At 43.7% G+C, this 25,052-nt stretch overlaps 1 protein-coding gene across 1 annotated transcript in view; it reads right to left on the reverse strand.

Moving 5' to 3' along the window:
• Window positions 1-1,406: 1,406 nt before the first annotated feature.
• Window positions 1,407-25,052, reverse strand: part of Oca2 (OCA2 melanosomal transmembrane protein) — a 284,223-nt gene continuing 260,577 nt past the window's right edge. The window contains exon 23 of the mRNA XM_052763431.1: window positions 1,407-1,937. Within this exon, the coding sequence (XP_052619391.1) occupies window positions 1,853-1,937 (85 nt within the window). The 3' untranslated portion in view covers window positions 1,407-1,852. The remainder of the gene's footprint in view (window positions 1,938-25,052) is intronic.

The raw sequence follows: 25,052 nt of genomic DNA on the forward strand, positions 1-25,052 counted from the left end.
TTAAAGGTTCTGCTGCAATCTGCTACATCTGCTACAATCACCACACTGGGGGTCAAGCTTCTAACACGTGAATTCTGAGAGAGAGAAAAACTCACATCCTAAGCAAACCACAGCAGAAGATAACCTGAACTAAATGGCTGGAAGAACAAGAGACATCGGAGAGATGTTTGAGATGAAGAAATAGTGCAGCTCCCAATGGACGAGTTAGGGTTGGATGTCAGAAGTGAAGTTGACGGAAGGTTGTGGGAGGCAGAGAAATGAAAAGTTGAATGTTGGGGAAGTCTGAAGCAGTCTGAGGATAGGATGGAGAAGAACATGAAGGAAAAATTGTTGATGAGAGTATGGTTTGAGCGTCAATGGAGAAGGGGTAGTGATCAGGAGTGATGCAGGCAGCGGGAGTGAGCAGGGAGGAGGCAGTGGTGCAGGCAGCAGAAGTGAACAGGAAGCAGCAGGGAGAGCAAGGCCACCTAGGCCACCTCCTGGCATGCAGATTCATGAGGTGGACAAAGACAGTGCCTTCAGTGAAAGGGCAGGAGAGCTTCATGGGAAACAGAGATGGACCCACCAGGAGGACCTGAGATCAGGTGTAAACAGGCAAACATATGGAATGCTGAGAGCAGATTTTAAAATAAAAATAAGGTGCATGCTACCTGCCACTGCTTCCAAGACATTCAGAGACAATGCCTGACTCCAGAGGAATCACATGCAAAGAAGAAAGAAGTTTCCACAAACAGTGGCAGTGTTTCAGGAAGGAGGTAGATTACCACTTCCTGAATACATACTCTGATTTCTAGGAAAGCCACATCCACTCCAAGAGTGTCAGCCACAGAAAACAGAGCTAGAAAGGTCTCCTGCATCACATTTCTTAGTGCTCTAATCTCGTTAAGCCTTTTTAAATTAGATGCTCTGCTGTGTAGAGTCCTTGGTGGACACCTTCATGTCTCATGGTTAGGCAGAGACAACTGAGAACTGAGCGGGTGTCTCTGGGGCCCAGCCAAGGCACTAAAAAAACAAAGCAGGCCGACGTCATCCAAGGCACAGGCTCCCCCTGCCTCCTTCCTGTCATTATTTCTGTCTGACATGGGGTGGTGCACAAAAGAACCACACCTAAAAAATGTTGATGAGCAGAGAACAGAGGCGAGCATACTGATCGAGGTTCAGTGTAACTGATGGAAATAGCATGTGTCGTTTTCAAAATGGAAAGTGATTATTCTAGGCTGTTAATATAAAAATGCTATTTCAAAGGCACGTCTAGTCTTCTGCAAACCAAATCTCTAGACGTTTAAACACTAATTTGAAAGCTCCAGAGAAGAAATAAAAATGGATAAAATGCAGTTTGATGTCATCTAAACTACTAAGGCAAATAAATTACAAAAGCTTCTGTCAAGGGATTCTTTATTTTTTAAATACACAAAACGCTTTCTTAACAGCGGCATGTTTCTTCCCAGAAAGAGACATACTCAAGGGGTATACAAACTAAATGGTGACTATTTTAAAATGGGGGGATTACAGTAAGACAAACTGTTTACTCTTAGGAGAACCGACAAAAGGCACAGCTTCTCGGGTGGGTTTGTGCCATCTCTTATATAGAACCGCAAGAAGTGTTTTTGAAATACGCATATTTTCTGTAGGGAATCTCGGTAAGTTAACTTGTATTTCCCATGTTTTGTCTGCAGGGAGAAGACACTGTGGTTTCTCATCGTCCACCTGAACAATACTGTGATGGAAAAAGCTCTGTTTTATGGTGAGAACATGGTGAGCTCCTTTCTTCTCCAGAGGTGCTGTGGAGAAGTCTTCTGGCTGATCCCGGTGATGATCAGGTTTCCCTTGATCTTCAAATGGTGGCTAGCTATTAATTCCATCCCACCACAACATGAGCGATCAGGAGATAGCACATCCCTATGGTGCAGGACACAAGCATCATCGGGAAGCCCAACCTGAAAAACAGAGACAGTTATGGCCTCTGGTTCCTGGAGAGAACTAAAAGGTATCGACTCTTTAAATGTTATTGCAGAAGAATATGGCCCCAGAACCTGTATGTGAGGAAAAATTGATCTTTCGTTCAGGCTGTAAAGATTTTTGCCATAACTCATGTGGCTACTTCCTGGAAACCTGACTCCAGTAGTGAAAGAATGAACAAAGGACAGATATACAGACACACATATATAAAAGCTGTGAATGTATGAGCCACAGACTCTGTTCCACCAGCAGTGGTCCAGAAACTCAGGGTGTTGATTTTATATATATGAATATAGGAGGTAGGTTTAACGTATGCAGCTGAATGTGGCTACAGGTTTATTGCATATAAGGGAACAAGAAGTGGGTCCAGCTAATCTTGGTAGAAGTCTCTGAATTGATGGAGCTGTAATATCTTTACCCTATCTCTGAAGTTCCTTCAAATCCTCCAAGTTTTAATGTATACTGTATATCTCTAGAGTCTGTGGCCCATGTTTTACACCCATTGCATTGATTTGCACTTGCACACTCCTCTCTTTACCCTTCTCCTCATGCTTTTCATGGGAATGTTCCCTCATCTGACTAATGGGAGTTCCTGGTGGTCAAGTGAGTTCCTGTTTGGGTGCCGCTTGCTATGATCTGCACAGTTAAGGGATTGGTCCAACTGAGGCAATGGGGAATGAAGAAAGGATTGACACACTTACAGATAGGGTGGGCCGTGTGCTCTGATGGAGACACACCAGCAGTTCTCTGGAAACTCAGTGTGTTTATCTTGTACGTCTAAATCAATGAGGCAAGTTTTTGTATACAGCTGAATGAGGATGCAGGATTACAGTGTACAGCCCACCAAGGAGATGGGTTAACCTAATTTCAGGAGGAGGTCTTTCTAGGGGAACAGTCTCAGGCTGTAAACATCCCAGAGGAGGAAGCTGTAATCTACATTTTCTGCATACACTGTCAACACCTACATATGATTAGGGGAAGGTGTTACCATTTCCTTGGGCCTGATCCAGAGAAGACTTTGTCATGTCCATGAGTCTGGGGCACTGGGCTGTGTTCATTTCAATAATCCACATACACTCAAGACGTCTTCTACTCCCCACATATTTTCCACAGTGCCAGTATTTGAATCTTTGGTATAGCACTTGTCTAGCATGTGGGAGGATCTGGGTTCAATTATTATCACTCTTTTCTCTCCAAAAATAATCCCTGATGTTTCCTTCAGCTGTGTCAAGTTGCAACTGTCATTCTGTAGACTTCCAAAGAAAGACATATTTCTATCAACTCATAAAGTCCCTCTCACTTAACGCAAGGGGAGGCTGAAAGGTAGAATTGGGAGCTAAGGCCATCTCTTGTCTAAAGAAGGTAACAGACAACACAGCTTTCATCTGCATTCAATGAGGTATATGTGGGATGTGTGGGTAGGTATGCAACTAATTATGAAGGCTATTATGAGGACTTCATGAGTTCACATCTATAAACCCTTTAGAACAGGGCATGATCACACAGGGAGCCTTCAACTAATGATAGCCACTGCTCCTGCTGCTCCATGAAGACATGTGACCCATACCCACCCGTGTGACAGGCACAAAGCCAGAGAAAGCCTGCATGGTGTTTTCATCTTAGCTCAGTTGCTGTGCTAAACACCACCACCAAAGACAACTTGGGGAGGAGAGAAGTTATTTCATCTTACAGGTTATAGGTCACCAACCAGGGAAGCCAAAGCAGGAGTTCAGGGCAGGAGATTTAAACAGAAACCCAAATGGAGGACCTCTGTTTACTTGCTTCTTCCTGTAACTTTCTCAGCTACCTTCTTTATAGAGCTCAGGCTGCTTGCCCAAGGATGTTCCTCCTACAGAGGTCTGAGTCCTCCTGTATCAATTAGGAATCAAGAAAATGCCCCATAGATATGTTCACAAGACAGTCTGACAACGGTAATTCCTTAATTGAGGTTCCTTTCCCCCAGGTGTCTCCAGTCTGTGTCAGATTGACTAGTGGAATCCACATCTTGTCAGCTTGACACACAAACACATCACTGTTCAACCATAACCCTTCCTTTCTTGTTTGCCTCTAAGATCTCAGGCTAACATTAACATCACAATATAAAATACGGTCCAGCTCTTAAAAGTTCCAGAATCTATAAAACTGTCAATATTTTAAAGTTCAAGATCTCTTTAAAAATCCAAGTGTCTTAACTGTGGATTCCTGTAAAAATGAAAAAGAAGTTACAGGCATTCTTACTCCAAAAGGGAGGAACCTGGGTATAAAAATAACTATATTGAAATAAAACCCAAACTCAGTAGTGTTAATCCAAACTCTGCAGCTCAGTGTCTGACATCTGGAACCCACTCATGATCTTCAGGGCTCCAAAGGGCTTGAGCAGCTCCTCTCCAGCTCTGCCATCCGTAGCCACACACAATTTGCCTCACAGGTTCAGGGACCAGCCTGTACTCCACAGAAGCCTTGGTAGTTACTCCACGTCCTGGCATCTCCAGTATCCCAGGGACTCCACTGTAAGTGATCTGTACCTTCACCAATGGTCTCCGCTATCCTCATCTTAGGAACTTCACCATGCTATATGGTGCCAAGCCTCAGCTTTCCTCCATGACCCCTTCATGGCTTCAAAACCAGTAGAGGTTGGCAGCTCTTATATATTATTTGCTAAGCTCTGTTGCCAGCTTGAACTGTTGCCTTAGTCCTTTTGGACCACAGTTGACCCAGAGGCAACGCTGCCTAGAAGATTTTACCTCAGTGACACCAATCCCTTATGAACCACAGCTGATTTCTTAGGTCCAGCTGACCTCATCCTTTGTTCCAGTAAAGAAGAACATTTCACTTCCAAATTCAATTTTTAATTATTTATTTACTTTGATTTTTTTTATGTGTATGGGTGTTTTGCCTGCATGTATGTCTGTCTGTGCAGCACATACATGTGGTGTCCATAGAGGCCAGACAAGAGTATAGAAGCTCCTGGAATTAGTTACAGAGAAGGTTGTTAGCTGTCATGTGGGTCCTGTGAACCAAAGAGCAACAAGTGCTCCTAACCACTGAGCCATCTCTCCAGCTCCTTCCACAGGTTCTTAATACATGCCACACCAACAGCCCTGATAGAGACCAATTCTCTGCAAAATTTCACCAACCAGGCCTCCATTGTCTGCATTGCGCTCCAGGTTCTTATCGTCTAAGCTCCTACAGAACAGCCCACAGAGCTCTGAGTGCTCAGTGGATTTTGCGGCCCAATGTTCTAATGTTTTCCCAATCTTCCCCAAACAGCAGTCTGGTCTGTCAGCACAATGCCCCTCTCAATTTCTGTTCCTGTTCTCTTTCTGTACTTCTCTATGCTGTGAAACTCACCATGTCCTAAGTAACTTGAGGGGGAAAGGGTTTATTTGATCACACACGTTATAATCCATCATGGAGAGATATCAGGAACTCCAGGCAAGCGGCTGAAGCAGAAACCACGGAGCAAAGTTGCTTGTTGGTGTGTTTGCCCTTGGCTTGCTCAACTGTCTTTTAAAACACAGCTTAGGACTATTGGTTTAGGAAAAGTACACCCACATTGAGCCAGGTCCTCTTACGACAATTATCAATTAAGAAAATGCCCCCCCCCCATCCCCCAGACATGCCCACAGGCCAATCCAATGGAGACAATTCTTCAATTAAAGTTCTCCTTTGCCAGGTATCTCTAGTTTATGTCAAGTTGATAATAAAAACTAACCAGTATAGACAGGAATGTGAAATGTTTTTGACAAGGGAAAACTTAAGTACACAACACACAGGGGTCTGATGGAAAATAGAATGTAATTATGTTATTCTGAAGCAAGATGAAGAAGATATATTTCTTCCAATTCCCTCCTCCATTCCAAGCACAGCCAAAACTCTTGGGAATTATATAAAACAAAGGAGGCTCCGAAAAGAAGTAGAACAGCAGGGCAGCTGAGAATCCTGAAAAAAAACAAAAAACAAAAAACAAAAAAAAATGCCAGGTGGTGGTGGTGCACGCCTTTAATCCCAGCACTTGGGAGGCAGAGCCAGGTGGATCTCTGTGAGTTCGAGGCCAGCCTGGTCTACAAAGCAAGATCTAGGACAGGCACCAAAACTACACAGGGAAACCCTCTCTAAAAACAAACAACAACAACAAAAAAATCCATGACATGACAGTGAGTTGCCTTCCCCCATCTTCCATGTATCCCTCTGGGAAGCTGGCACATGAGAAACTCAATAGACAGTAGATTCCCAAATGAAAGGGGCCCCAAGGAAAGCCTGCTCTAGCCAAAGGAACAGGAAAGGGGAAGCAGAGGTAGGCAGTGGTAACTGCTGAGATACAGGCAAATACTCTGGGGAAGTTTTATTAACACAATCTTCATTCTGCCTCTTTGGCAGAGGCCACAGAGAGAGCCAGGTCTTCCACCTCTCTGGGCTATACCGAATCCTCTTCCTGTGGAGTCCGTGGAGAGGCATCACAGGGAGCCTGGACTTTTACCCCTGCTTAGATGCAAAGAGGCCTGCGGCTTCGCAGCTGGCTTGAGAGGGGAACTACAAGACTGCAAGACTGCAAGGTCTCCTCTTCAACAAGTACTCAGCAAGCAGTTGCAAACACACTTGAAGCAAATGGGGAGAAGCAGCTTCCAAGGAGCAGCAGCACAATAAAGGGGAGCCTGGTGAGTCCGGAACTTAAAACAGAAATACTTGAAGTCAGAACCGACCAATAGGCACAGTAATATGAGAGAAAGTATGGGGGAAAGATCCACAAACAAGAAGACATCTAGACAAGAGAATAGCAAGTCACTCACCAGAGAAAAAGCCGACTGAAAAACTGAAGTATAAATCCTTGGGGCCCCACATGACAAAGCTCTAACTTGTGTCAAGGGAAGAGACAAAAAAAGTATTCAAAGAAATAACAGCTGAAATATGCGCGTGCACACACACACACACACACACACACACACACACACCCCGAAAAAAAAATGGCACTCTAAAGCAGCGTTTCTCAACCTGAGGGTCGAGACCCATCAGGGGTCCAGTGACCCTTTCACAGGGGCCACCTAAAGCTATCAGAAAACACAGATATTTACATTATGATTCATAACAGTAGCAAAATGACAGTTATGAAGTAGCAATGAAAATAATTTTATGGTTGGGGTTCACCACAAACATGAGGAACTGTATTAAAGAGTCACACATTAGGAAGGTTGAGAACCACGGCTCTGAAGACCTAAGTGCTGGGTCCTCTTCCAGGCACTGAGATCCTCTGCTAAAATACATGGCCACAAATTGAACTCCTGAATGGGATTAGAATTCTCAGAGTTACAAGAGAGGAATGACAGTGTGGCTGTAGGCAAAATGTGATTTTCTCATCAGAAAGCAGCGGGTCAGCAGAAGCAGAGCAGGTTCCTGTATCCATTACAACTCTCATTCACAGATGAAGGAAAACAAAAAGGGAAGCAGATGACAAGATCTCCTGCAAGGAGATGTTCCAACATCAGGACTGTGCGAGAAGAACCCGGGGGTGGGAAGGAAAAGAAGAAGAAACAGTTAAATGCTTCAGTTTTCAAACTGAAGAAAAAGATGTAAGTAGCTAGAAAGGAGTTTAAATGTTTAACCACAAAGAAGCCATATATGTTTCAGGTGGCCGATCATACTAATTACCTCAATTTCATCATTACACAATGCATATACCCATGAACACATAAATATGCTCAATTTTATGTGTCAATTAAAAATTGAACAAAATTAGTCTAGGGATATATATGTATATATATACATATACAATCATATAATCAGTGATAGAACACTTGTCTGATATGCACAATTCAATCTTCAACACTAAACAAAACAAAAATGAAATTAAAATATCATGACTTTGATGTGATTCTCCAAGAATACACAAAGGACATTTAGAACAACTGTGACGTAGATGTGAGCACCAAGAGATTTAAGGGAAGTTAGGTTTGCACACGCCGAGGACGGAGAAACAGCAGGAGCAAGTGTTACGTGGGGGTCAGCTGCCAGCAGTGTATACAGAGGATGCACAAAGAAGCTCTGAAGAACTCTAAGAAATGACCATAAAAGAAATAAAGGAGCTAAAAGGAGAAAACCAACAGAAAACAAAATTAAAATAGCGCATTGGAGCACTACCAATCACTAACTGCATTAAGTGTGAAAAGCCTAAACATGCCTATTAAAAACATGAGTTACAGAGTGGCATTTTAAAAGGCCTACATTCTATCTATGTGAAATTCTCTTCTACTGTAATGGCATGGATAGACTGAAAATAAGAGGATATAGAAGAGAAACCATGCAAACACTAACGAGAAGAAAAAGAGCGGCTATATTCATATCACATAAACTGCAATTACAGCAAAGAAAATTTAGCGATGAATGCACAGACATTGTGCCTAAAAGTTCAGTATCAGTTCAACCCACTCCAAAGACAAGTGAATACTTCAGGTCAGTACTCACACAGCAGCCCAGCAGCCCACGGTTTCTGCTTCAGTTACACTTCACAAGGCAAGAAAGAACGGTCTACCAAGAGCAGTTCTAAATAAGCATTTTCCAAACAGAAGACCTGGAACTGCATCACACAAATACCGGCAACACCAACAGGTAAGAATGGCAAATGTGCCTGTGGATTATAGCATGTCAAACCCTCATTGTACCTGAACATGTCACTCTTCCTTTACCCTGACAGTACATCTAGACAGAAATCAAACAAGACTGCAGCACACAGTATCGTCGGACAGCCGGACCTTACCGGTACCATAGCACATTCTACCCAGGAACAGCAGACATCCACACAGAATTTACCAAGATGGATGATATTCTGACCCATAAAATAAACCTCTCAAGATTTAAAATAATCACTAACATTCACAAATTTTGACCACATACAATTAAATTAGAAATCAATAGAAGTTTTTTTTAAAAAATTAAAAAGCTCATGTAGCTTGACACCAAAACACATGCTGTGTATATGACACTTCACAGGGAAAAACTAAATGCGGAACTGAGTGGAAATGAAAATACTACATATCACAGATTGAGAGGGCGTTTATAGAACTGAACATTCATATTTCAGAAATCACAGACCTTTAAGGTAAGATTCTTATTTAAAGAAATAGAAAAAAACTGAAAAGCAAACCCAAACCAAGCAGAAGGAAAAGAAAATGAAGATGTGAACATAAATACACAAAATTAAAAAAAGAAAAAGAGTAGAGAAATCCAGTACAACCCTGAGTTGCCTTTTAAAATACATCAATAAAGCTAAACTGTTAAAAGCCTGCATAGCGAAACCAGAAGAGACATGAATGGCCATGCCAGCCTAGCAGTGAGGGCAGTGCACGCCCTGAACTCTCCAAGGGCTGGGTCTGCAAACTGCACGCACACTAATGGAAGGGTGGCGGTGGGATCACACGTCACTTTTTAAAAATAACTTTGTAGTTACACAGCCTTCAGAACAGCAAAACAGAACTGCCATGGAGCAGATTGTTTGGTTTCCTTTGTCTGTTTTTACTTTTATTGATTCTTTGTGGATTTCACATCACGCATTCCCATCCCACTTATCTCTGTGTCCTTACATCTTCCCTCTGCCTTGCAACCGCCTCCCGCCAAATCAAAACCAAATTTAAAAGAAAAACCCCAAACTAAACAAAACAAAGAAACAAAACAACAAACAAGCAAACAAAAAGACAAGAATCTTGTCATGGAAGCTGTAGTATGTGGTCTGTTGAGATACACAGTGTGCTTCCCACATGAGGTTCGTGCCTATGGTGAGGGGTGGGGCCATCTTTCCAGAGTGTGAGGGGCATGCTCACCCCTGAGGGGTAGGGCCATCATCTCTCCTGCTGCAGTATCCAGCAAGGGGCAGAGCCAGCCATCACAGGACCAGTGAAGGTCTGGGCTGGCTCAGCACAACATGGTCCCAGTGATCCCCATGTTAGGGGCATGCTCACCCCTGAGGGGTAGGGCCATCATCTCTCCTGCTGCAGTATCCAGCAAGGGGCAGAGCCAGCCATCACAGGACCAGTGAAGGTCTGGGCTGGCTCAGCACAACATGGTCCCAGTGATCCCCATGTTAGCATGGGCCATGAACATCCCCACAGACCCCAGCTGCAGCAGGACCTTGGACACAGACATGGACCTAGGCAGCAGCTGGGGCCTTGGACATCACTACAGCTTTATTCCTCTGCATGGCCTCTGTATCAGCTCCTGCTCTGTTTGAGTTCCTGTCCTGACTTCCTTCAGTGATGAACAAACAGTGGTACGGAAGTGTAAACTGAATAAAGCTATTCCTCTCCAAGTTTCTTTGCTCACAATGTTTCATCACAGCAATAGAGAGAGACAGCACAAGCTTATAAGATCTTTCCATCTTCTACATCTTCTCCAGTGTTTTAAAACTTTCATTGTAACTCTCCTTACCTCTTGGTTTAAAATTATGGCATGGTAACATTTCTTAGGCAATCCCAAAACTGTTAAATTCTATGAATTTTCTCATGGAGTCTTTCCTTAGGGTCTTTCACTGATATAGCTATAATTATCTGCAATCAGAGCCTGCAGACATCTTTCTTTCCTATCTGGATCCTGTGTATGTCTTTTGATTGTCACACTCCTCTAGCTAAGACATCAAGTAGTGTATTAAATAAGAGTGGAGAGAGTGGACCCCATGCTGGTGCCTGATCTTTGTGGGGTACTTTCTGTTATTCCCGTTTAGTATGGCAGTTACTACAGGTCTGTCATACATATCATTTATTATGTTGAGGTATGATCCCTTCATCCTTAAACACCGCCTCCCCCCCACCCCTGTTACATTACTTTGATCATGAAGGGATGTTGGATTTTATCAAAGGCCATTTCTGTATCTATTGAGATGATCCTGTGGTTTCTATACAAAGCAACGAACTGTATTTGTTGATTTATGTGTGTTGAGCCATCCAGTGTACCTGTAATGAAGACAATTTGGTCACAGCTGGGGACAGTTGCTCCACCGGCATCTCACCGAGGAGAATGAGTGGCAAGCATGTCAGTGTTTTGACACATGGCTTCTGTGGACGGGGTTGGGATGCTGGTGGAGCAACTGTCCCCTAAGGTGCGGAAGGACCTCGAGTGGACAAAAGACCCAACAGAGTGCCCTGAACAGCAGCCGGGAATGGGGGGTAGGGGCAGAAGCCTCTGGGGAAGCTGCGCTGCTGGGCTGAATGAGCTGTTCCTTTGAGAAGTGAAGTTGCTTAGCACCATATCCAGAGGAGCTGAAGGGCCTGCCTAAAGAGAGGCTTGCTGAACTGGAGGCTGACAAGACGGCCTGTGTCTCTTTAACAAGACAGAGGATCTGGGACAGGGTATTCAGGGAGACCTTCAATAGTCACTGAGCTTCAGGGTAACCAATCACTCCAGGCCAGTGCCAGTATGACCAAAGTGTTCCAAGTAAGGGACCCAGCTAGGGGGAGGAGAGAGCTGGAGACAGGTGCAGAGAGGAAGAAAGGAGGAGGAGGGTGGGAAGGCCCAATATCAGGCATAGTCTTTTCTAATCATGATTTAGATCAGCATACAAAGTAATGAATGCCAATGTGTCCTTTCATACAGATGTACTTTGTTCCCATTCAGCTATATTAGAGCCCAACTTCACCACCTGCTAATCGGATTATGATATGACAACAAAGAAAAATGCATTCAAGGATAATTGCCTGTAGAGTGAGGTCCTAGAGACCGTCACTCACCAAAAAAAAAAAAAAAAAAAAAAAAAAAATGCACACTGGTAGGTTTCTAGGCCTGTAAAATATGTCTTTGCAGACCAGGAAAAAATGCTCCACATCTTTTTTGTTCTAAATCTTTGGAATCTGTGTGGAGTCCTTCATCACACACAACTGTCTGGACTTGCTGCATTTCAGAACTCCAGGAGGGCCCCATCCAGCAGAAGCATTTGCTCAGGCAGGCCCACAACTTCAGGTAGTCTCAGGAAGTGCTGGCCCAGATGCAACTTTCAGACTCTGCAGAGTGACATTTCTGCAGAAAACGTGGGTCTGAAACAAGCAGGAGGCATACATACCCAGCTGGCAGGATCTTGGCATCCCTGGCTCATTTCTGCCAGGCCAGAAAAAAGAAAACACCTCCACCCCACCCCCAAAAAATCCCCTCTGCTCGTATTTGTTATGCTCCTTGGGTAATGTGACGGCCATGGTAGCACAGCTGTTTCCTCAGCAGCTTTCTCTGGCCTGCAGGCAGCTCCTCCTGGGATGCTTCAATGCAGGAGTCTGCCTGGGGCTGGTGCTTTCTCCTGTCCTTCCAAGTGAGGGAGCTGCATTGGTGTTTCAGAGATTCACACCCTTCCCCCGCCAGGAGCCAAATGTAATGACTTCCTGTCCCTCCGGGAGCACACCAACTTAATACAGTTCAGGATGCTCCAAGGCCAGCAGGGGCTTCTAATTCCCCCGCAGACTCATTCATCGTGTTCCCCAAGGCTTTGTGAAAGGCAACACGTCTCTACCAAAGGGCTTAGGAGAAGAACGGGCGCTCCGCTGTCAGCATGACGTGTTTTCCTGTCTCCCCGCGGTTCTTTCCAAACTGTTCCGGCCCAGCCACCCAATGGCCTTACACAAGACAAAAGACACTTGAATGTCAAAGTGCAAATCAAGATGCAGACTGTCAGGTGAAGGCTGAGACAGGGGTGCACGGCAGGCAACACTATTTAGTTTTAAGTCTAAAAAAAAAAAAAAAGTCTGAACACGCAGTGGCTTCCAGGCAGTTAGAAAGCAAAGGGCAGGGAGGAGATGCTTTACCAGGGCTCTGCACAGGCCTGTATTTAACAGACAATCTTTCCTAAGAAAACTTCCTGCCTGAAGCTTAGACTGAAACTCTCTATTGTTTCTTTTCCAAATGGCAGCAAGTCTACAGTTCTAAAAAAAAAAAAAAAAAAAAAACACTCAGCAAAGGTGGTCCCGTTTCTCTCTTCTAGCCAGAGCTAGAGATGAACCCAGGGTTTCCGCTGTGGCAGGAGACGCTTGGCCACTGAATCACATGGTGTTTTCAACCAATGACAAGAAGGCTTTTCCTTCGGTAGGCCTGTGAAGGCTGACCACAGGAACAAGTGACACCTTTCTGTAGCCAAAGGGTCCCTTGAGATCAGCCCTTCGGCATTGTGGCTTGTCCTCAGGTACGTCTCAGTCCTATTTGAAATGGCTCATTCTTCATTTTCTGGGCCTCCTAGAGAGGCCATTCTCTAATCTGTTTCATGAGTGGAGGCTGGGAGGGCCTCCCACCTTCTAAAGATAAAGCCCCATCATTGTGTTTCCACCAGAGGCATGGAAATGCAAGTGCACACGATGGGAGAGAGCCCAGAGGACCTGGGGGGGGGGGGTGGGATTCAGAGCCTGGAAGGAGTTTTGGGGATCAGTAGCAGCCCTCTAGCACGGAGCACTGTAGTCAGCTTTCAGCAGCAGTCGCAGGCTAAGAAGCAGTACAGACATCTTAGACATCACGGTACAGAGAAGTGCATCAAAGTGAAGAAGACAGGACTGGAAAGAGAAGACACCCAAGGCTAAAACGAAAATATCTACCTTTGTTCCATTCCGGGACATGCCATCCGGGTGGCTTTTCCCCCGTGCATTTGACCTTATAAATAGATCTACTATCATCTTAGCCAACCAAAAGAAAGAGAAGGAAACTGGGACTGTTATATGCCCTATTCTTTCTGGGGAAAAAAAAAAAAGGCTTTCCACACATTTTTAATGCACACCCACACTATGGACCTCAGCCCACTGTGTGTGTGTGTGTGTGTGTGTGTGTGTGTGTGTGTGTGTGTGTGTGTGTGTGTGGTGTAAGGGGTGGGCATTGTCCCCTCTGCCTTATCTCTTGGCAGGTTACTGGACTCTCAAGTTTATCCCCTGGACTGGGAACCTCTCTTTTTCCTTCCATAGAACCTGAGTGCAGCCAGCACTCACTTCCTTAAACTTCCTGTGTTGGGGGTGGGGCATCTGTACCTGCTGAGCATCTCCACTTTGCACATCCCCACCCTGCAGGGAGACAATGGCCTGGCCCAGTACACACTTGGCTTCCTGTCTAGGCACTATACTGAACTCCGCTCAATACTTCTAGAAGCAACTAGATCCTTCCCATACGCTTATCTTCGCACTTCAGAACGTGATCTTTCTTCATCAGACTTTTCCAAGAGCGGTTTTATCATCCAGGTTGAACGGCAGTCACTTTGGTCAGCTCCCCCAGCAAGCTGCGTCAATGGCAGGCCTTCCTTTCTTCCTTCTTTCGTGTGTTAAACTTTATTTGGACTGCATCTCCCTGGTCCTCCTTCTAGAACTTTCTCTACCAAATTCTGCCTTCTCTCCTCACTGCAGTGCTGCTCTTTTTACTGGTGTCTTCTCTTGGACAATACATACCATAAAGTCTTCTGTTCCTTGATCTAAAAGCCAATTGTCCTTCTCTCTGTGCTAATCCTTCTCAAATCCCTCTCCCTTCATTTGCATGACCCCACAAGACACTCCGTGAAAAAGAGGAATACAAACCCAAAGTGGCAGTCAGAGCTGTGCATGTCCTCAGGGCTGCCGTGGGCCCCATGCAAACCACACCTCAATGGCAGTGCTCTCAGAAGCCTTGGCCTGCTGCCTGCGTCCCACATCATGAGTCTCAGATGGCATAGCACTAACCATGGAGCAACATTCAAATTCCAGCAGATTTTACTGAATGAGTTAAACCACCGTGAATTAAAGAGAGATTGTACATCAAGCCAGTTCTACAAGGCAGTCTGCATATTTTGCTTCAATTAAAAATCACTAAAATACCCAAAGCTTCATTTCAATCCTTAAGTGTGGCTTCAAGGACTTCAGTGAAGGCTGTGGTGTGATCATGAGCCTGCCCACCCTTGAGGCCCAACACCTCAAAGCCTTGGTGTGTGAGTAGTGTGTGCTAAGTGTCTGAATGCCAAAGTAGGGTACTTTCTAATCTAGTACTTTGTAAATCTATTTGGAGTGGTGCATGTTACTGTTAGGCTGGGTGTAACTGCAAATTCTACTTATACCACAAATATTGTTACTTCTACTAGTACTATCTTTGGGTGTCTCTCTCTCTGTCTCTCTCTCTGGGTGTCTCTCTCTCTGTCTCTCTCTCTGGGTGTCTCTCTCTCTGTCTCTCTCTCTCTGTCTCTCTGTCTCTCTGTCTCTCTCTGTCTCTCTCTCTCTCTCTCTCTCTTTCCTGTTTCTGAACTGCCTCAGATGAAACCAGTACTTCACACATTCTGAATGTGTGCTCTACCATTAGACTACAAGTCCAGCCATTTCTCCTGGCTTTAATTTGCCATTTGTATACTGTGCTCAGAGACAGACCTGAAAACATAGTTTATAAAGTCACGGTTCAGTATAGGAATTTTTGCAGCTATTCTGTTTAGTCTTAAAAAGAATGTGTATTCTCAATAGACACTAGGAAAGATCGTAAGTCTGCTAATTTTCAGAGATCGCTGTTTGATTGATATACTTTTATCATGTCATTGGAAATGACTGTTGTGTTGTCTCTGTTCTGTTGCCTGTTAAGCATTAACTCTGTCATATGTAGACACCATGTATCACTGCCTTTTCACACTGTCATTTCCATTCTATTATCAAGACTTATTTGGATTTCTAGTTTACTTTCAGCTCTTCTACATTCCTCTGAGATCCTGTTTAAAAGCTAAGTCCAGCCGGGAGGTGGTGGCGCACGCCTTTAATCCCAGCACTCGGGAGGCAGAGCCAGGCGGATCTCTGTGAGTTCGAGGCCAGCCTGGACTACCAAGTGAGTTCCAGGAAAGGCGCAAAGCTACACAGAGAAACCCTGTCTCGAAAAACCAAAAAAAAAAAAAAAAAAAAAAGCTAAGTCCAGACAAAACTTGTGTTTCCACCTTGCTTGGATACTTCACTTTTGACATGCTATATGGCTGTCTTTGTATAATGTTTATTTATGTTCTGTTTGCTCCCTTATTAGTACAATTATTTTTAGAACTTTTAATTCTAGTAATAATCACATTTAAATGTTTAGTAATAAAAAAGTAGGTTGTGTCTCAATCATAAATGATAAATTGATGAGCCAGGGTCTTACCACCTCTTGTGTAAGACAAAGAAAATTATGTTTAATCCTCTCAGCCACATCTCAACACACTTTGTGGCCTTCATTAATTAGATATGAGATTTTAGGCTCAAGTTCTATTTGTTAAATTATGGTTTAAAACAGATCTTCTACTCAGACAGATTTTTGTTACTCAATTTCATAAAATTTAATAGTATATTTACACACATTAATTACTAAATTTCTATAAATATGTGTTTAACTGATCTGGGCTTTTATGACTGGTCATTTTCTCAACAATTATGTAGCCATAGGATGCTGAGGAAGCCCTGAGTGAGTGAAGTCCTGAATGAATGTGCATTGTTGGCAGAGGCATGGCCACGTTGAGGACTTCAACCACATGGGACCAGCAAAGCCTTACCCAAGCGAGGATCAGAGGGATGGCCAAGATATCCTTGGAAGTCTGAGTACTAATGCTTATGAAAGAGTGACCAGTGTGCACAGATATTAGAAAGTGCAGCTTCCTCCTCCACGTTACTTACATTCTGAGGCTACTGGCTTACAGATAACTCCTACTAAGACTAGCTAATCCCTCCTCCTGGGCTGTACCTAATAAAAACGCTGAGGTTCTGGACTGGCAGTGTTAGAAGGTGCCACTCCAACAATTAACAGTCCTCCACCTGTTCCCAGTTTTCTTGTATGTGTATCTGTATGTCTGTCCTTTTTTCAATCTCTCATCACACCCAAGGACCCAAGCCATGTGGGCTCTAATATATCACTTTAGTGCTTAATTCTGGGATACAGATTTAAGTCATGATTTTTAAAGAAACTACAGTGGAGTTTTGTTTTTGTTTTTGTTTTTTTCAGAATCCCAACTCACCTAATATATTCATAGGAAAAGGGGGGAATGATATCTGATCAATACAATAGCAGGTGACATCTTTGAGTGATGACATACCCATAGCATTTTCTAAGATCTCTATGAATGAGCTTGGTTAATACAATAACTCTATGAGACAGGAGGTATCACTCTCCCACCTTAGAAGTGAGGATATGGAGTCGTATGTGGAGAGGCACTAAAGGCTTCAGGAGCCATCATAGGTACAAGGAGCTCTATTGGATTTTAAATAGGACCTCTAGAGCATAGCCTTTCCAGGTGCAACCCTGTAACTGGTCATTTAAGGAGACCCTGGGGATGGAAGACTCTGAATATGGTTTTTACTTGTGTGCATATAGTTCCTAGAGTCTTACAGAAATGTTATTTTTCTTTTTATTTGTAATTAGTGAGGTTGGCAGACTGTGTCTTAGTTTGATTATTATTCCATTAACTTTATCTGTAATACAAAAATGTATTTTATTATGTCCTCCATAATCAATTTTTTATCAGTTGTCTTTTTAAATATCCAAGTATATTTTATTAAACATCATTTTAATGTATAACTAGTTATTAGTTTTCTTTTTCAGTCTTAGGATGGAACCCAGGCCTCAAGCATGCTCGACACTACCACTAAGCTCAACCCATTCATGGCTTTGAAAGTTGGTCTTTTATTTTAATATTTTATTTCTTGTGATTAAGCTCTAACTAGAAGATGTTTCCCAATGAAACAGGATTAAGGACTTTGACTAGACTCCTGAAGCCTGTTCATCAAGTGCTTCTGCTGTCCCTCTGCACACACAAATGGAGGTCTACCCCTGCCTTCCTGCTCTCATTTTGACATCCAGGCATCCTTGACCTCTCTTTGACAACAAGGAAGAAATTCCATGCCATACAGCTTCCCATGTGCTGCACAAGAGATTCCTATCTCAGCTGGCCACCAGCATTGCCCAGCAGGGACACATGTGACCTCTGAGCCTGAATAGGAATGAGGCCATGCTTCCAGCCTGGTAGCTTCATATGATGCAGGCAGTTCCAGTTTTCTTGTTAGACTGTCTCCTCTGGCCTGGCCTCAAGAAGCAGCTGCTGAAGCACACATGGAGTCAACTAGTTTTCTCAACTGTTGAGGAAATAATTAAATCCAATTCAATGAACTCCTGATCCCCATCACCTCTCAATGTGACCACATTAGGAGAAAGAGTCTCTAAAAGGTCATGCAAGCTAAATGATGCTCTTGGGGTGGATCACTGAAATGCTATTCTCACACACAGGGGAGACATGGATACTTCAAGAACCCACACACAAAGCCAAAGCCATGTGAACACTCAGGGAGAAGATAGCATCTGTGAGCCCACAGGAGAAGGCCCAGCAGAAACCAGGCCTGAGACACCTCAGGTTTCCAGTTGTCAAACTGTAAGAAAGGAAAATCTTACTTAAGCTGCCAATATGTTGTGTTTGCTTTGTGACAGCCTTGTCAACTAATTCAGCCATTTTGTTGACAATAAATTACAAAAATTCCTTTCAGAAACTTGATATATTATTTTTTAGAACTTTTGTGTGTGTGTGTGTGTGTGTGTGTGTGTGTGTGTGTGTGTGTGTGTGTGTGTTAGGTGACCTTTCTTTGTGTCTATTTTTAAACATTTTGTTTAAAATTGGGATGTAATTTTGTGTATATTCTTACAGGTTATAGAATTATTATAATCAGATGCACATATGTGATGCATAAGGATCAAATTTGGGTAACTGCCACATCTAGAACTTAGGAGCCTTAGATCCTCTCTTCTAAGAATTCTGACTGAATTTGCTCTACTCTGCGGTAGAACTTAAGAGCTAATCCCATCATCTAACTGCACTCCAGCAGCTATTGTCCAGCCTTTCTCTAGCCCCTCCTCCCCCCACCACGCTTCCACTGTCCAGCTCTTTAATGATCACTGTTCTACCCTCTACTTCCATAAAATTGCCCCTTTCCCTTCTACAAATGGGTGAGAGCATGCAGTACTTGCCTTCCTGGGCCTGGTTCTGCAGTATCTGCCTTCCTGGACCTGGTTCTGCAGTATCTGCCTTCCTGGGCCCGGTTCTGCAGTATCTGCCATCCTGGGCCTGGTTCTGCAGTATCTGCCTTCCTGGGCCTGGTTCTGCAGCATCTGCCTTCCTGGGCCTGGTTCTGCAGTATTTGCCTCCTGGGTCTGGTTTTTTTCTCTTTGTGTCTAGTAAAAAGCCAGGCCTCAGACTGACTCCTGCCCCTGTGCTAACTGGAAGCAGATCCACCTTTGCTCTTTGATTCCCATATCCTGGGCCAGCTCACACTATAGGAAAATACACTCAAGAATGAGCTCTCCTCCTCACAGCACCGTCTCCTGTCCTTCCAAGCTGGGTCTCTCCAGCCACACACTGTCTCCCATTTTACCATATGCAGGACGCAGTGCTGTGGAATGTTGTTCTGTATGCTGTGAATATGTGTTGCACTGATTGGTTGATAAATAAAACAATGATTGGCCAGTAGCCAGGCAGCAAGTTTAGGCAGGGTAAGCAGACGAGGATAATTCTGGGAAGAGGAAGGCTGAGTCAGGAGTCGCCAGCTAGATACAGAGGAAGCAAGATGACAAGGCAGAACTAAGAAAAGGTACCAAGCCACGTGGCTAAACATAGATAAGAATTATGGGTTAATTTAAATGTAAGAGCTAGTCAGTAATAAGCCTGAGCTAATGGCCAAGCAGTTTTAATTAACATAAGCCTCTGTGTGTTTACTTGGGACTGAGTAGCTGCAGGACTGGGCAGGATACAGGAAAACTTCCAACTACAACTCAGTGCCCCCAGTGTTTGTCTCTCAGACAGCTTTCCATCATGTTGAATTTCCTACTCAGATCACATGATCTGCTGGAACGCTACTAAAATGTACTAAATGTGGTCTCCACTGTTCCTGCTGAAGCCTTCTTGCTTCTTTATCTGTCTTATCCTTGGCACCCATTCCCTACATTGTTTTGCTTTCTTTTTTTGTGGTACTGGGAATTGAACCCAGGGCCTGTGCATGCTCAGCAGAAGCTTTAGTGCTGAATGATAGCCTCAGATTGATGACTTCAGTCACCGCACTTCTACAGCTTAGTCTCCCTGAGGTTTGCAGTCCTCCACAGACTCTCAAGATATCATCCCTGATGGGTCCTAAAGGATTAACCACCTAAAACTAGAAACCTCAGATGAGCAAAGAAACTCCCCACTCAGCACAAGTATAAGAACAAGAAAGCCATCCTAACAATGAGAACATCTGCTGAACTCATTTGACCTTGGAGCCATAAACAACCCCCCCCACCACCAAAGTTCCCTCTTCTGTCCTATAAAGCATGAACACCATGCACCCAGGCACAGTCTCCACTCCCACAGAGAAACTGATATTCCTCAATTGTTTCAGTTAAACAGTAGTTCTATTCTTGCAAGAGGTCAGACTCCATTACTCTTATTTCCATGTTGCCTGGCTCAATGGATATCTAACAGACCTTTGAAGTCAGCCTGTGCACATGAGTCAGCTCGGGATGCCACAGTGACATGCCACAGGTTGGAAGCCTTTTGTTAAAGATTTATTGTTAACTGTGTGTATGCCTGTGTGTTATGTGGAGGCCTGTGCATATGGCTGACTCTGGGGCTTCCTCTTGGCCTGGAGTCTAGAGGACGGGAGCTGTTGGGGCTATTTGAGTAGGCATGTGCAGTGGCTCAACTCTCTAGTTGCCTGCAGAGGAGGAAGAGGGCAACAAATTTCTGAATCTAGAGTTACAGGAGGCTGTGAGCTGCCTGATGTGCATTCTGAAAACCAAACTCAAGGCCTCTGAAAGAGCAGTCTACACTCCTAACCACTGAGCACTGGGGCTGAAGGTCCTATTCATCAGAAACGTACTGTGTCTCAAGTCTGAGGCCAAGGCATCTACAGGATCCATTTCTCCTGAGGCCTCTCTTCTGGTAGCCATTTCTCTTTGTTTCCTTACAGGGTGTGCCCTCTGGATGTGTCTGTGTCCCATTCTCCTCCAAAGAGAAAGACACCATCCACATTGGATAAAGACCCAGCCATATGACCTTATTTTAATTAAACAGCTCTTTAAGTATCTTATCTTCAAATATAGGCACATTCTGAGGTGTTGCAGTTAGAACCACAACATATGAGTTTTGAGTGAGACACAATCAGGTCCATAACAACATCAAATATGGACGTCCTTATCCTTAAGTGGGAACCATTTCGCACCTTTTCTCCTTAGGCCAGACTCTTCTCAGGCATTCAATAATTCTTAAAGCTATAGTTTTCCCCTTAGTCTTCTAGTTTATCAGTTGTGAAAACATGACTTTCTGTTGCTATCAATATGTTTTTTCTTTCTTTAAATGAATTTTCCTGCTTCTACAGTAGTTTTGGCCCACATTGATGCATGTATAAGTAGCTACTTAAACATTTTTAAGGGTGTTTTCAAGGACTTACAGCACATGCACAAGTTTTTGACCCTAAGAGCTCATGGCAATGTGGTCAAGGTCAGTGTCCGTGATCCCTGCATGAATGGCTGAGAGTTCTGGAATCCCAGAGGAAAGGAATGCTCAAGGGTATTTTAGTGCATTATGTGAACAGGCTTAGCTCAGCAGCCGACCATGGGAGAGCCTTGTTCAAGAAGGACTCAGTCACTGCTCCCAGGGGACACCGCCCTCACCCTACCAGCATGGTCAGGGGACAGCACCTGACATGTGGCTCTTCTAAGTTCTCTGCACAAGGAAGAGGTCAGCCAGAAGTTACAGGAAGAGGTTTTGGCTGCCCTTTCTCAAAGCAGAGAGTAAAGAATAAAGAAAGGGAGTAAACTCCTTTTAACAAGCCGCTGGTAGACCACAGTCTACAGTAATTTTAAGCCTATTAAGCAGTAGAATTGGAGAGAAAATCATATTTCAGGCAGAAAACTCTATGCACAAATAACAATTCAGTTAAACCGACTTTATAAATTTGAATTTGCATATAAAAATTCAGGCATAAGACCTGTGACCAGAGCAGCATTGTGGACACAGTTTTATCAACCTACTTTAGTTTTGTCATCAGACCATCAGACCTTCTGCTCAACCACCAAAGCATTCTGTCCATTTTTAATCCAATGCCCCTTTCCCCTCTATTTTTCCAATAATTCAGCAGTTATGACTGGGCAATAGCATTCTTTCTGCATTCTGTACTAATATATGTGTACCATGCCATGGATGGGACAGGGCTTATGCAAAACTCCTGTGGAAATCTGATTCTCAACATAGGTATATTGGAGGATGTCCACGTAGACAAGATGGATCAGTGCTGTTCTCCAGTGAATCTCCCTCTGGGAGTGGACTCCAGAGTCTAGAAGCATGTTCAACTTGCTGCTACTCATGCAGGCTGTGAGTCTTCCTGAGCCAAAATTCAGGCACATAGCCATGCCACCAAAAGTCTCCCTGTAGAAGCATATGCCTGCCCACAGTAGCTGAAGTTTTCTCCAGTCCTGCCTGGCCCATGGTCAAGACAAATCTCTCTCACCTGCCAGTCCCACAGCCGCTCAGACCCAACCAAGTAAACACACAGAGACTTATATTGCTTATAAACTGTATGGCCATGACAGGCTTCTTGTTATCTAGTTCTTATATCTTAAATTAACCCATTTCTATTTATCTATACTTTGCCACGTGGCTTGTGGCTTACGGGTACTTTACATCCTGCTCCTCATCATGGCAGCTGGCAGCATCTCCCTGCCTCAGCCTTCCTGTTTCCAGAATTCTCTTCTCTGCTTGTCCCACTTATACTTCCTGCCTGGCTACTGACCAATCAGTATTTTATTTATACAGAGCGATATTCACAGCAGCCCACCCTGATTTCCCACTTGAATACCTTTGAGTGGGCCCCAGTGTTGTTCAAATCAAAGTAAATTAAACTTAGAAATGCTGAATGAAGAACTCCACAGGTCACTTAGGTAGTTTAACATAAGGCTTCATACAGTGTGGTCTCATGAACATAATGGTCCTCCAAAGACTGGACTTCAGTTTTCAGAGGTTCACACATGCCTGTGACATGGCCACCCTCTTCTGGAATTACCTTAAACATCAGTGCCCTGAGAAACCTTTTCTAGAGGGAGAGAAAGCTGTAGTAATCTATTAAAAGCCATGGTCCACTTTACACACGTACATACAAATGGAAAATTAGTGGTTCACAAACATGTCTCTACAAAAGTTTGAGGGAGGAAACTTCTGTGTTCTTGTATAATTCAGAATCCACCCTGACATTATGCGAAGGTGCCTTGTCTGTCTCATTCTGCACCAAATATCTCCTTTTATAAAACTCACTCCCCAAACACCAGATTTAGAGATTCAGCATATCATATCATTTTACGAAAGTTCTAATCTCAAAGCAGACTTTTCCAGGATTAAAGAGTCATCTACCTCCCCAGGCATCCCACTGTGGGCTCTGACCCTCACCTACCCCCTTGGGAGGGTCAGAAATTCTGCGCCCACTCAGTACTCACTCTATTCCCGATAGTCGAGTGGAAATACCTCATTGGGAAGATGTTTGAAGTCAACCTCCAACCTCTTCCATATTCTCTCTTATTCTTTCTTATTCTTTCAACTCCTCAGAGGAAGACCTATAAACCTTCAGTCACTCTTACCCTATGAAGTGCAGCTAGTGTCTCAGAGTCCCCCACACTCATGTTTTCAAGGCAAACTTTCACAGTGGCACATGTATAGAGGATATGCCCTGTTTACTAATTTGTACATTATTTTTTAATTGCCACTTTCCCATTGATGGACACGGATTTCCTGAGCTCTTTAAGTGAGATCCACACATCCTCTCATTTCTTTCATGTTTTGACACCTTTAACATCTTCTCCACCCTTCCTTCTATGCCAGATGGGGTGTACGATGTTCTAGAACCTTCAAAATAAACTTACAGTCTACAGGTAAACTGTAACGAAGTCATAGAATTTTAAAAGCAAATGGACCTCAGCAGTGATCTTGTCTAACCCTGCGCAGCCCCTTCCTTTAAAGACAGGGTTTTGAGCAAGTACCACGTGCTGACATGTTGTATTTTATACTGCAGTGGGAAGGGCGTGCAGAGTCATCTGTTCCACTGTCGAAAATTCAGAATTAAAATCAATTCTTTCTATTACTCTCTTGACTCTCTCTCATCCATCCTCTTTTATAACGTAATAGTCACTTTAAATTTCCATATGCCTTACATATACATGATGCCTGAGACTAATGAAAAGCTGTTTATATGTAAAATGATGCTACATTTCATAAGTCTGTTGCTTGGGAAAACCGAAGCCCTGAAGGAGCAACCTCAATGAAATGAAATGGAAGAAAATAAGCAAGTCTAGGATGGCAGATTCCGTGTCTCTGTGACAAAACACAGTTGTCCAAAGAGAAGATATGCTACAGAAAGTTTCCCAAGAGGATGTTCTTGGGAATGTTGTCTAATGCAAGCTGAGAGGCAGGTGTGTTGGGCACATGCTATAGCTTTTTAGCTGTGTTGATAAAATTGAAAAAAAAAAGGCTAGCAAAAATAAAAGGTCAATTCATAAAACACGGTATTTTAAGAATAATAAGCTGTAAAACACCTGTTGCCTGTTTTAGTGCCGTCTGCTCTTTACTTTGATTCATGAAGAAACCCACCATAAAGCAGCCTTGTAGGATGATGCTATGTATCTGGAAGCCATGCCTGGACTTCGTGAGGACTGAGGAAGACAACCCTTGTCCTGCTGTGCCTTTTCTTCTTTCAGTCCTACCCTGTCCCCCTGGAGGGGATGCTACATGCCTCATCCTCAGACCTGTTTATCCATTTAACTGTACACATTGAAACCTGCTGTTTGCAGGAGTGCTTTAAAGGGAGCAAGGCCTTCCCTGCCTCCAGTGGGTTATAAATATGCAGTGGTGCTATGAGGTGTGTGTGGTTCTCAGTAATCTTAGTTTGTTAAATCATTGATCAGACGTGCATCTCTGGGCTACATCTATGGAATTCTGAAAGAAAGCACATGGATTCTCTGTGGGATGCAGCTATGTGATCACGTGCCTAAGTGAGATCAGTAAGGCACTGCTGTAACCATCTATGACCATCTCAGCCACACCTAGCACAGTAAACAGGTTCCTGGCATTCAGGGATGAGACAGGAGGTGCTATAGGTAAGCAGCAGACCCACAGCACAGCAGTCAAAGTCCCT

Source organism: Peromyscus californicus, unplaced genomic scaffold (genome assembly GCF_007827085.1).
Source record: "Peromyscus californicus insignis strain IS unplaced genomic scaffold, ASM782708v3 Scaffold_4__1_contigs__length_199733344, whole genome shotgun sequence".
Taxonomy (NCBI): Eukaryota; Metazoa; Chordata; class Mammalia; order Rodentia; family Cricetidae; genus Peromyscus; species Peromyscus californicus.